Source organism: Pan troglodytes, chromosome 1 (assembly GCF_028858775.2).
Source record: "Pan troglodytes isolate AG18354 chromosome 1, NHGRI_mPanTro3-v2.0_pri, whole genome shotgun sequence".
NCBI lineage: Eukaryota > Metazoa > Chordata > Mammalia > Primates > Hominidae > Pan > Pan troglodytes.
The window spans coordinates 142,300,647-142,314,408 of record NC_072398.2 but is presented as its reverse complement, the minus strand read 5'-3'; the positions used below and the strand labels follow the sequence as shown (position 1 = coordinate 142,314,408).

The window sequence follows — 13,762 nt, the reverse complement described above, 5'->3', positions numbered from 1 at the left end:
CTAGAGTTTGAAATTATCTAACAGCATGCCCTTGCCTTGTGTGACTGACCTGCTTCATCTAGAAAATTGCCGGCGTACCAGCAATCACACTTGCATTTTAAATTCTAAACATTGGGCCAGGCACGGTGGCTCACGACTGTAATCTCAGCACTTTGGGAGAGCCAAGACGGGTGGATCACCTGAGGTCAGGAGTTCGAGACCAGCCTAGCCAACATGGCAAAACCCCATCTCTATTAAAAATGCAAAAATTAGCCATGTGTGGTGGTGGGTGCCTGTAATCTCAGCTACTCAGGAGGCTGAGGCAGGAGAATCACTTGAACCTGGGAGGCAGAGGTTGCAGTGAGCTGAGATTGCACCATTGCACTCCAGCCTGGGCAATAAGAGTGAAACCCCATCTCAAAAAACAAAAAATAATAAAAAATAAATGGTAAACATTAGTGACATCTTCTTATGCAGAAGCTTCAGTCTATCTGTATGGTACCTTGTTTTTCAGATACCATGTGACTGTTTTACTTATTCAAACCATGCTGGATGTTAGGATTTAAAGTGGGATTGAACACAAGTGGTGGAGTACTAACATAAAATATCTCTAGATCACAGCCACCCTCCCACTTATGTTGTGAAGAAAGTAACGCTCACTGGGAACAGTGCAAAGTAACAAAAAATGAAGAGCTTCATATGTAAAATGTTAGAAACAGATAATCGGTGCCGTGAAGAAAAGTCAGCACGGAGACAAAGGATCGCTCAGCAAGGCAATCTTTACTTTCTGCAGAAAGGGTGCCCCTCGCAAATGGAACAATCGCAAGAGCACATCTGAACAAAGGAAAAGCAGACATATATATCCCTTATGCATTTGGGTTGTCCTTACTGCTGTGTCCTGCATCCATTGGCTGGAGCTGGACCTCACAGTCTTAAACTGATTACTGATTTGCTAATAACCTAAAACTTTCCTAAATAGGTAAATGCAAAGGAGAACAAAGAGGAAGAGGAAGTTGCTTATGAAAGGTTTAAGGCAGCAACAACATTTCCAAATAAGGAAGGGGCATAAGCTGTGAGCTAAGACTTGCCTGGGCCTGTCCAGACATGCTTGAGTAAGCCAAAGCAACTAACTGGGCTAAAGCGTAAGAACTAATAGTTGATAGGAGGCTTTAGAGTAAGGAGCTATTATTCCTAGTGTCTTTTATTTTATTTTTAAATCAAGATGAGCTTTGAAGAGGAACTTTTCTACTTTCTACATAAAACTTTAATGTAGAGTATAGAATTCTAGGAAAGCTAGCTTAAGGTCTGTGAGGTGACTTATCCCAAATCTCAGATCTGTAACATACTTTATAAATTTTAATTTTTATTTTTTTTTGAGACAGGGTCTCACTCTGTTGCCCAGGCTGGAGTGTAGTGGCATGATCTTGGCTCACTGCAACCTCCACCTCCTGGGTTTAAGTGATTCTCAGGCCTTAGCCTCCCAAGTAGCTGGGACCACAGGTGCATGCACCACACCCGGCTAACTTTTGTATTTTTAGTAGAAATGGGGTTTCACCATGTTGGCCGTTGCTAGTCTCGAACTCCTGACCTCAAGTGATTCACCCACGTCAGCGTCCCAAAGTGCTGGGATTACAGGCATGAGCCACCTTGCCCAGCCTATAATGTACTTTAGTTTGAAGCATGGAATGAAGAGACAGAGGAAAGAGAAATTAGTCAATATGTTAGTTTTACCAGAGTGGCTGGAATAAATAGCAAATGAGGTGATTGGACCTTCTCTTATTCACAATAAGACAAAATCTTACCATTTTAGCCAGTGTAAAAGTGTAATAAGAACTTTTAACAAGTACTAATTCTGTCTCTAGCGTATGTGCATCTTGCATCTTCCTGATGCATAACAAGTCTTCCTTGTAACAGTGGAAGAAAGCAGGAGAAAGTAGACCTCTCTTCCTCCAATCTAAAAAAATGGAGTCTAAATTACCAATCCTGACATGATTCTTCCTCCAGTTTATTTCACAAAATAACTGCTTCCAAAATACTTAACACTTTTAACTTCAATAGAATATTATAGCCTTAGTACCCCATCCCTTCTATATGCCATTTGCTAGTCTTAATTATATTTTCCTCATACTTCTTTCATGACAGTTCTCTCCCATATTATGAGTCAGAGAGAAGAAATGAGGTGGAAGGCCCTGAGATCACATTCTCACTGCCATAGACGTATTTTTCTAATTCTTTTCCTGTTTGACTATGAAACCCTCTGGCACATTGTATTTTGATTCTTTTCATGTTGCATTTTTTATAAGTGTTTTTCGTGTTCATTAGCATCAACTAGATATATAATTTAAGGTCAATAGATTTTTTTTTACTGTTTATACCAAGACGTTACATAATGAAATGCGTAAGTTTATAAATTGAAATTTGTTATATAAAATAAGTAATTTATTGCTTTGTAGAGCCTTAAAAGGAGAAACATTTATCTCTTTTTGTGGATGGTGTACAGAAGCCTGAAAAACAAAATAACAGAAAAGTCCAGTACTTTATGATTAAAATGTATATACGTTAAAACATATAGGTAGAGGTCAGTATATGGATTGGCCACAGCTTAGGAACTATGTTCTACAGGTGCATTTAAACACTGGTTATTAAAACCTTAAATATATTTCACCACATAAGCATTATTTTCAGTGTCTACTGTGTATTCTCTCATACGGCTTTGGTATAATTAACTTGTCCCTGGTTTTTGAACATTCAAATTCTTGCTAATTTGCTTTTTAAATTATGTTTTATTGTTATAATAAATGAATATCTTTCTGTATAAAGCTTGGTCTGAATTTCCCCTTTCTGCCTTTCGTACACAGAATGGGTCTTGCTACCCAGTGGTATTCTTTTGAAAATTAAATGACCTAATATTCTTAAAGTGCTTATTAGCACAATATGTGGCACATTGTGAGTACAGAATAAATGCTATTTGCAGAACTTTTTCTGGCTTAGCAATGAGACAAATAAATACAAAGGTTTCAAATGAGTTATTTGAAGCAAGCATTGGGGTAGTAACATAGCACATGATGGCAAATAGAGGAGGGAAATCCAAAAGATTGAAGCTCTAAGAGAAGGAGTTTTGGTGGTTATTCATCTGTATTGGTTGTTCCCAGTTGTGTATTCTTTAAGTATACTTTAGGAATACCTTAGCTGGAAAATGTCACAATGTAAGTTTTGTTTCTTTGAATTAAAATGTGTAAGTTTGATAAAGTACTATACAGTTGAGAAACATTACAAACCTCTTTAAAACAGTGTGACCTTTGTGTGTGTAATTTTTGTTTATTGTATTTGTATTTCATATTTTTTGTGATATTTTATTCAAGTGTGTGTCCAATGATGTCTTTTCTGTTTTCTTTATTATTTTTTTTAATTATCCTAGTCACGTGAACTGGAAATTTCAGTTTATTGGCGTGATTGGCGGTCTCTGTGTGCTGTAAAATTTCTGAGGTTAGAAGATTTTTTAGACAACCAACGGCATGGCATGTGTCTCTATTTGGAACCACAGGGTACTTTATTTGCAGAGGTAATAAATGTATTTTATTAAATGTGCATAACTACAATTGAAATTACGTATGTAGGCAGCATAATATAGAAGTAGAAAGAGTGTTAGGCTGAAAGACAGATGACTTGAGTTCTTGGCTGAGCTATGCCACTGAATAGGTATGTGACTTTGAGACAAATCAATTATTCTTCCTATGTCTGTTTTCTCATCTAGAAAATGAGGGGCTGGACTAAACTGTAACTAAGATTCTCTTAAGCTTTAAAATTTTATAAATTTAGTAGATTTCATGAACCATGCTATTTTCATGTCAACTTGAATTTTCTTCACTGCAGGTTACCTTTTTTAATCCAGTTATTGAAAGAAGACCAAAACTTCAAAGACAAAAGAAAATTTTTTCAAAGCAACAAGGTAATTACTAACAATCAAATGCATAGCATTTTGATATTTTCTTAAACAATCTAATTACCATTTAAAAAGTCATAGCCATCTGTGTGGGTTTTTTTGTTGTTGTTTATTCGTTTATTTCTAACTTCTTATTAAGGAATATTTTAAATGTATCCATAAGTGGAGAGACTAGTGAAATGTACAGTCACCCAGCTTCAACAATAATCAACTCATGGCCAATTTTATTTTATCCATATGCCATCTTCTCACTACTTTCTCAAATTTGAAGCAAACCCAGACATCATATTGATGTATTCATAATTATTATAATTTATATCTAAAAGATAAGATTTCTTTTTAAAACCTTAACCACATATTACTACTAGACTTAAAGAGAAAAAAAACAATTTCTTACCTATTTATTTTTAAAACTACGTATGCTATTTTGCATTAGCCTTTACTAGCAAATAGTAAAAAACTAGTTTTTTTAAGTGACAAATTTTGTTTGTTCTTCGTAGATTATAAACTAATGGATAAGAATTGTTAAATTATGACTTTTGGTTATACATAAAGAAATTACTTGCTCTGTTTTTTTCAATATCTACAGGCAAAACATTTCTCAGAGCTCCTCAAATGAATATTAATATTGCCACTTGGGGAAGGCTAGTAAGAAGAGCTATTCCTACAGTAAATCATTCTGGCACCTTCAGCCCTCAAGCTCCTGTGCCTACTACAGTGCCAGTGGTTGATGTACGCATCCCTCAGCTAGCACCTCCAGCTAGGTATGTGTCTGAGATTTTAAGCATCTCTTATACAAAGTTATTGGGACATTCTTACGTACTGATTATAGCAGGTGTACTGAGTCTTGCTTTTTTCCCAAGTAGTATTTTGAAAGTAGTGTTCTGTTTACTTAAAAAGTAAATTGTTTGCTTTAATTTTAAAGCTGTTTAAAATACAGACTTTCTATTACTGTTTTGGTGAGTTACTTTATCTTCTATAAGTGATTCTACAGTAACCAAATTGGACTTTGATCTTGAGCCTGAACCTCCTCCAGCCCCACCACGAGCTTCTTCCCTTGGAGAAATAGATGAATCTTCTGAATTAAGAGTTTTGGATACACCAGGACAGGCAAGCCATTTTAAACCTTGCATAATTCCTCTTCACCGAATGAATTAGCAATAAAAGCATCATAGTGAATAAGGCGTGTCTTTCCATTTAAAATTGCCACTGAACTGTGAATTTATGGTTTTTTGTTTGTTTTTTGTTTTTGTTTTTGTTTTTTGAGACAGAGTTTCACTCTTGTTGCCCAGGCTGGAGTGCAATGGCATGATCTCGGCTCACTGCAACCTCCGCCTCCCGGATTCAAGCGATTCTCCTGCAAGCCATTCTCCTATCTCAGCCTCCCGAATAACTGGGGTTACAGGCACATGCCACCATTCCTGGCTAATTTTTGTATTTTCAGTAGAGATGGGATTTCATTATATTGGTCAGGCTGGTCTTAAACTCCTGACCTCGGGTGATCAGCCCGCCTCGGCCTTCCAAAGTGCTGGGATTACAGGCATGAGCCACTGCACCCAGCCGAATTTATGTTTCTTATGGTCTAGTCTCAGCTAAATTAGACTGAGTTGGTAGGAGATAACCAACTTCTTAATGTTGGCATGAAATTGTCATTAGCCTCTGGATGCTCATGGTCCAGAAGAGATAGAATAGGCTGCTTAAACTAGAGGTAACATAGGAGTGTGGTTGATACTACATGACGTACTGCCCGAAATACTATTCTTCTTCTAACTTGATTAACATACATAATAATGTGTTAGTTTTTCATTGTTTTGGTTTTGTTTTGTTTTGAGACGGAGTTTTGCTCTTGTTGCCCAGGCTGGAGTGCAATGGCATGATCTTGGCTCACTGCAACCTCCGCCTCCTGGGTTCAAGTGATTCCACTGCCTCAGCCTCCCTAGTAGCTGGGATTACAGGCATGCACCACCACGCCCACTAGTTTTATATTTTTAGTAGAGATAGGGTTTCTCCATGTTGGTCAGGCTGCTCTCGAACTCCTGACCTCAGGTGAGCCGCCCGCCTCAGCCTCCCAAAGTGCTGGGATTACAGGCATGAGCCACCGTGCTCAGCCCAGTTTTTCATATTTTTTAGATAAGTTTAATATAAAAGCGATGGCTCCAGCTACTCGGGAGGCTGAGGTAGGAGGATTGCTTGAGGCCAGGAATTCAAGACCTCTCTAGGCAACATAGTGAGACCCGCCTCTAAAAAAAGAAAAAAAAAATTTTTTAAAGAATGAGTATCTGAATTTTACTTTTCACTCCAACATTTATATTGACTTTTGAAATGTTTTTCCTTAATTTTATCATTATCAAATAAGTTGTTTTCTGGGTATTTCTATGGATTCACGTGTATTTAATATTTTACAGGATTCAGAGACTGTTTTTGATATTGAGAATGACAGAAATAGTATACTTCCAAAATCTCAATCTGAATACAAGCCTGATACTCCTCAGTCAGGCCTAGAATATAGTGGTATTCAAGAACTTGAGGACAGAAGGTAAAGAATATATACCAAATTTTGCTACTACATGTTTGGTACCATACTTTATTGTCTTATTATTAATTGAAATTTCTCTTTTCAGATCTCAGCAAAGGTTTCAGTTTAATCTACAAGATTTCAGGTGTTGTGCTGTCTTGGGAAGAGGACATTTTGGAAAGGTAATCTTTTTGGAATTTTTTGGAATATCTACAACATTAATAACTCAAGTGGAAAATAATTATTTTAATTTTATTTCAGGTGCTTTTAGCTGAATATAAACACACAAATGAGATGTTTGCTATAAAAGCCTTAAAGAAAGGAGATATTGTGGCTCGAGATGAAGTAGACAGGTTAGTTTTTAAAAATGAAATTGTTTATTTTTCTGAATTTGTAAGTTAAGAGAAATGATATATGTATTACAACAGCAAAACTTTATGATTTTACAGTAATATGTGAAGAAATTAAATATAATGTATCTATATTTGACATAAGGTAGACATTAGTGTTTCTTTTTTGCCCCTTTTTACCCTTCTTGTGACAATTAACTGGTTAATGGATACCAAAAAAAGATAGTGAAATGTTTGAACTAATTTTGTTAAGTTTTTTATATATGGAAATATTAAAGTGTTTATATGGAATAGAAACTGTTATTCATCTGTGGTTTTGTGGGGCTATATTTCATTCTGTCTTAATGGAAATGACAAAGTCATTTACAAATAATCTACAGTTAATGGAATGGTTTAAAGTATTTTACAAAGCAGAATATGTTATCTTATTTTTTTCCCTTTATTTTTTTTAAAAACATGTTTTTTGACCCTAACGTCTGGGTCTAATAAAGTAAGTTGTGGTATCTTATACAATTGTTTTTTTATTTTTTGTTTATTTATTTATTTATTTATTTTTTGAGACAGAGTCTCACTGTCTTCCAGGCTGGAGTGCAGTGGTGCCATCTCGGCTCACTGCAACCTCCACCTCCTGGGTTCAAGCAATTCTCCTGCCTCAGTCTCCCGAGTAGCTGGGACTACAGACGCATGCCACCACGTCCAGCTTTTTTTTGTATTTTTAGTAGAAATGGGGTTTCACCATGTTAGCCAGGATGGTCTCGATCTCCTGACCTCGTGATCCGCCAGCCTCCGCCTCCCAAAGCGCTGGGATTACAGGTGTGAGCCACCGTGCCCGGCCCCACAATTATTAAAATGCAAGGATTTGGTGGGGGTTAAGATTGTAATTCACTTAGAGAATATACTTTAAGAAATGACTATCTTAATACAGAATAATTAAATATGGACATTATTGTATAAAAATGGCATATTTATCACAGAAAGAGGCTTTCAATGGACATTTTTCTTACACCACTGTAGGAGGCATATGTTAATATTAATGGTAGACAGCTCTGTACAATGAAGAGAGCCCTGGACTATGACTGAGAAGGCTGACTTTTCTCGTCCTCATTGCTCTTCCTTAGTAAGGATTGACCCTAGGGCATTTCACTGAACATCTTTAAGCCCCAGTTAACTCATATATTTAAAAATATATTTGTTTTGGTAATACTTGCCTTAATGAGTTGTCTTGCTATGTAGATATGCCAAATTGCAACTTTTAATGTTTTTTTCCACCATATGGGTAGTTCCTAGAATAAGGACAGGCCTCAAAAGGTTGAGATTTATTTTTTTATGTTATATAAACTTTTCCTTTTGGATTTTCCTATTTATTTTTCACCTCTGTTTCTTTTTCACTGTTTCTCATACACCTCAATCACATCAAAATAAATGCTTTCTTGATATCTAATACTAAAGAGCTTGCTGGATATTTATAAAATATTCTGAGTACCATATTACATGTTTAGAATTATTTTTATGTTATACAAGCAGATAATTAAAGCAAGTCTTTGATCCCACCAAAGCAAGTCTTTGATTCTAAGTCTGTTTATAATTGGAATAATAGAAGGGTCAAATGTTTTCCTTTCCTGAAGGAATATTTGCTTTTCTCCAGATTCTTAAATGGTAAATTCATTTATTTTCTAAAATAATAGGAAACTGTTTACTACTTCTATTAATCTTGATTTACGTGGGCTTCTGCTACCTTGTTACGTCTTTGTGCTGAATCTTTGTAGGAAAATGCTTTCTAATGAAATCTATAGAAAGTTTGGATCACAGGATGATGCTGTAGCCAGAATCTAGGCCATTACCTCTACTGAAAATTAATCCAGTCTTGTGTAGAGACAGGGTCTCACTGTGTCACCCACACTGGAGTGCAGTGGCATGATCCTAGTTCACTGCAGCCTTGAATTCCTGGGCTCAAGCCATCCTCCTGCCTCAGCTTCCCATTGGGACCACAGGTGCATACAACTGATCCATCTACATTTCTTTCCCCCATAGTGTCAGGGTCTTGGTATGTTGTCCAGGCTGGTCTCAAACTCCTGGCTTCAAGCGATCCTCCTTGGCCTCCCGAAGTGTTGTGATTATAGGTGTAAGCCACCACACCCAGTCTTAACTTAAATCTCTACTTTTCAGTAACATGAAAATTTAAAAATCTCAAGTAGAACTGGTATAAAAAGAGAGAAAAGAAAAATCCAAGAGTGAGAAATAAAACACACTTTTAGAGAAATTTGAGGAATGAAGGTAAGAAAAAGGAGTACTTTTAAATTTCTAGCATACCTGAAAGAAGGCAAGAAAAAAATTTATAAGTTTTTTTTTAAGACTAGCTTTTTTTTTTTTGAGACGGAGTTTTGCTCTTGTTGACCAAACTGGAGTGCAATGGCACGAATTTGGCTCACTGCAACCTCTGCCTTTCAGGTTCAAGCGATTCTTTTGCCTCAGCCTCCCGAGTAGCTGGGATTACAGGCTTGCACCACCATGCCCTGCTAATTTTTTGTATTTTTAGTAGAAATGGGGTTTCACCATGTTAGCCAGGCTGGTCTCAAACTCCTGAGCTCAGGTGATCTGCCTGCCTCAGCCTCCCAAGGTGCTGGGGTTACAGGCGTGAGCCACCACACCCGGCCAAGACTAGCATATTTTAAAAAGTAATGTATTTCATTACTTGCAAGTATAAATAGTAAATAACTCAAGCTAAACTTATTATAACTGAGCAGAATTTTAAATATTTACTTTCCACTTCCTAGCTCATCTTTTTAAGCCATAGAATTTGGTGTTATTGTTTATTTTTTAATAGCTGTTCCTAGTATACTTTATCTATATATTTTTTGAGACAGAGTCTCACTCTATTGTCCAGGCTGGAGTGCAGTGGAGTGATCTCGGCTCACTACAACCTCCGCCTCCCGGGTTCAAGTGATTCTCCTTCCTCAGCCTCCCAAGTAGCCAGGATTACAGGTGTGCACCACCATGCCCAGTTCATTTTTGTATTTTTAGTACAGACAGGGTTTCACCATGTTGACCAGGCTGGTCTCAAACTCCTGACCTCAGGTGATCCACCCGCCTCAGCCTCCCAAAGTGCTGGGATTACAGGCATGAGCCACTGTGACTGGCCTACTTTATGATTCTTAATGACAGTTCTCATAGTCTAAATTTTCTTTCTATAGTCTGTATTATATTATTTTACTTTGAAATTACCTTTTTTAATCATAGAAAATTTCAAATCAACCTCTTTTTAAGTGAACACAAATTATGGATTCTAAAATAAAGTTTTAGATAATTTATGAACAAAGATCATATTCTGTGTACCTACCATTAGTAAAACACTCTAAGTCCCATCTGCCCTTCGATTGCTGAGTAAGGATATTATGTTTATGTTACTGCAATGCCTCCTCACTCAGCTTCCTTTTCTTACCAATTTATATTTCAACACAACAGAATAGGGTTGGAAGTATATTTTTGTGTTTGTAGAAGAAAGCACAGCTAACCAGCTATGTAGGATTCAATTCTAAGACCTTGGTTTTATTAATGATGTTTTCCCCTGACTAAAATAAGTATTTATATAAGTTTTCAGGTTTCTAACTTATCTAAAAATGTAATGAACTTTGAAGGAAGTACACGAAACATGTTAGGATAGAACTAGTAACTTAGAGAAACAAGACATTAATACATTATGTAATAAAGGTGGCTAGATAGAGTTGAGGTTAAAATAAGCAATACAAACAATAGCAGTTCTTAGGAGGAAATCAGTGTACTGGTGTACTACTACACCATAGTACATATAGTGTACTACTCCCCAGGTGTGCAACTCTTCTAGTCTTCCCTATTTTATTAAACAGCAATACCAGTTGTTCAAGCCAGAACACAGTCATTCTTGGTGCTCTTTTCCCCTTACCTACAACACTCAAACTATTAGCAAGTCTGGTCAACTTCACCTCTAGAATATATCCCAAATCATACAAAGCATAAAACCAATAGTAGATCTCTATTGTATTTACTCTTAAATTTTCATTCCACATCTATAATCTGATGAAATATCAACTGACATTTGTGTTGCACTTTCACTTTGACCCCTTTATTTGATTCCTGTCGTCATCATCAGAAGTATTTAGAGCAAGATTTAGGTAGAGTCTTATAAAAGAGGTTGGATTTTTGCTGGGTTTTGGTAGACAGAAGTTATTTGGGAATAAGGAGAGAAGAGTGATGACAATTTAGAGGGAAATGTTCTGGACAGGATGAATAAGGCTTAAAGTTTTAAATAAAGTTGGATTGTTGCATGGACTTTTAGGGACAATACACAGTTTAGATAATGTGGGACAAGTTGAAGATTTGTATGTAATAGCTTTTTTGTGTGCTATAAAATGCATAAAATTAAAATTATTTTGACAATTTGGATCTATAAAAGGGCCTTGCTTCTTTATCTCGCTGTCCTAAGACATCTGTGCAGATACCTCATCATTATTGTAATTCAGATAATTCCTGTGAATGGCATTGAAATCATTTCAAGGGGTAGTCCAGTCAGTGGGTCTCAAATGTTTTATACCACTTATATGTTCCACCCAGTTCTAACCTAACACCTGTTCAGTTGAGAACAGTTGTTTCATTCATAAATTCACGCATAATGAATTAGTGAGTCACCCATAAATAAAAACTATGGACAGGGGCTGGTATGGTGGTTCATACCTGTAATCTCAGTACTTTGGGAGGCCAAGGCAGGAGGATTGCTTGAGACCAGAAGTTCAAGACAAGCCTGGGCAACATAGTGAGACCCTGTTCCTATCAAAAAAATAAAAGCCAGGCATGGTAGTATGTTCCTCTAGTACCAGCTACTCAGGAAGCTGAGGCAGGAGGTTCACTTGAGCCTAGGAGTTCAAGGTTACAGGGAGCCATGATCATATCACTGCACTCCAGCTCCTGAAAGACAGAGCAAGATCCTGTCTCAAAAAAACACACAACTATAGACAATGAAGAGAACATATTTGTCATCTACTTAAGCCCAAAACATCTTTGTTTTGTCTTATTTCATCTGATTATTTTATCTACATTTAGCCAAAATTCAGATTGGCTTAATAAAGCAGATGTTTTAGAATACATCTTACCGATCTTGTCTAAAGCAATTTTTAGTACATTATTTTCTAGTAAATTTAAATGACGACAAAAATAAAAACTATTAACTTTTTAATCTTCTATGAGTTTATTTATAATAGTGCCTTAATCTGTAGTAACATTTAGAAAGTTTGTCAGGTATCCTCTTTATTTTCTAGTCTTTTAAATTAAAATTTTATGCAGCATATCTGTACTGTTCAACTTCATATCAATTTTATATGATAAAAAATTGAATACTATAGCTTGTGAATTATAGATACTGTCCTTGAAATTACCTTCACCACAAACTTTTAAATTTTTCAGAGTACGCTTTAAATTGCTAAATTCTCTGACCAATTCCTGAAGAATTTTCATATTTCACCCTTAATTAAGCCTTTTAAAAAATTAACTGTAACCACTAACCATGTATGTGCTATAGACTATCAATGTGAATGCTATAATCTTTTAAAGTTTCTATTAATATATTTCAACTGAAGTTATTTATTTTAGGTAGGTCAGTTTACATAGCACATATAGCAAAACTAAGACACATGTTAGGATTTTTAAGTTACAGTTAAAATTTTGCTTATTTTTAAGTTTAGTAATTTATAAAGAATGTTATTTCCAACTAGAATTATTTTTAATCTGCTTATTTTTAAATATTTTCTTTTACAGCCTGATGTGTGAAAAAAGAATTTTTGAAACTGTGAATAGTGTAAGGCATCCCTTTTTGGTGAACCTTTTTGCATGTTTCCAAACCAAAGAGCATGTTTGCTTTGTAATGGAATATGCTGCCGGTGGGGACCTAATGATGCACATTCATACTGATGTCTTTTCTGAACCAAGAGCTGTGTGAGTATGCTTTAGACATTTGTCTGAGTTTTTCCATGACTGATTTCATTCTGGGAAGGAAAAGAGATTCTTTGAATTTTAGATTTTTTTCCCTAACAGAAAATAGATCTCTGCAAGAAATACTAGAACTCCTTACTTACTTTTTTGCCATATACTTTTTGTATGTATTCTGTTGTCTGTGTTGAAAATGTCATGGATTACCCAAAACCACAATTGATACTTTAGATAAGCAATTTAGATTCATTTTAGTAAAATTTCTTTTTTTGCTATTAGATTTTCTCACTAGAGAATGCCATCCAGAATTACAGCTTTAAAGACAGATTATACTCAAAATGCACTGTTAAGTTTTTGAAAAGAAAGTACAGAAGAGTCTGTATCATATATTTATATAAAATATTTGTATTTGCCTTTCTAAAGCATAATTTAAAAGAATATCAACTATTTGCGTCCTTGTGCGTAAAATATCTCTGAACAAATGTAAAAGAAACTGGTATGTGTGTTGCCTCCAGACAAAGAGATAAAAAGCAGACTTTTCATTGTAAACTCTTTTTGTAGTTTTTGAATTCAAGGTTTGGCTTATTCAAATAAATAAGAATAATAGTAAACACTTGAAATTATATATGCATGTGTGTATATTTTCCCTGTTAGTATCTTAATTTTATAGCTGTTAAATGGTGGAGCTAGGATTTGAACCTAGGAAAGTGATATTAATACCTACACCCTGCATGCTGGTGTTTACCAAATTTGTGTTTCCAGCCCCGTCCTCTTACCTAAACTTCCAACTCTAATAATATTCAGTGGTCAGCTAGTTTTCCATTTGTGTGGCTAAATATCTTATTTAACAACTTAAACTGAACTGATTTTTTCCATTTTTCTACCTACCTCATCTACTACTCCCCAGGCCTGCTACTCTTAGTCTTCCCTATTTTATTAAACAGCAATACCAGGTTCAAGCCAGAACACAAAAAGTCATTCTTGATGCTCTTTTTCCTTTAACTTCAACACTCAAACTAT

At 35.6% G+C, this 13,762-nt stretch overlaps 1 protein-coding gene across 6 annotated transcripts in view; it reads left to right on the top strand.

Moving 5' to 3' along the window:
- PKN2 (protein kinase N2) overlaps positions 1-13,762 on the top strand; it is a 151,893-nt gene that overhangs the window by 117,008 nt on the left and 21,123 nt on the right. For 3 of the 6 annotated variants that reach the window (XM_001145367.5, XM_016921959.4, XM_513539.7), the window contains 8 exons: positions 3,398-3,541; positions 3,853-3,928; positions 4,512-4,686; positions 4,906-5,032; positions 6,328-6,458; positions 6,544-6,619; positions 6,699-6,790; positions 12,572-12,748. In XM_001145367.5, the coding sequence (XP_001145367.1) occupies positions 3,398-3,541; positions 3,853-3,928; positions 4,512-4,686; positions 4,906-5,032; positions 6,328-6,458; positions 6,544-6,619; positions 6,699-6,790; positions 12,572-12,748 (998 nt within the window). The remainder of the gene's footprint in view (positions 1-3,397; positions 3,542-3,852; positions 3,929-4,511; positions 4,687-4,905; positions 5,033-6,327; positions 6,459-6,543; positions 6,620-6,698; positions 6,791-12,571; positions 12,749-13,762) is intronic. The other 3 variants (XM_063816924.1, XM_063816923.1, XM_003949454.5) reach the window with 1 other exon arrangement.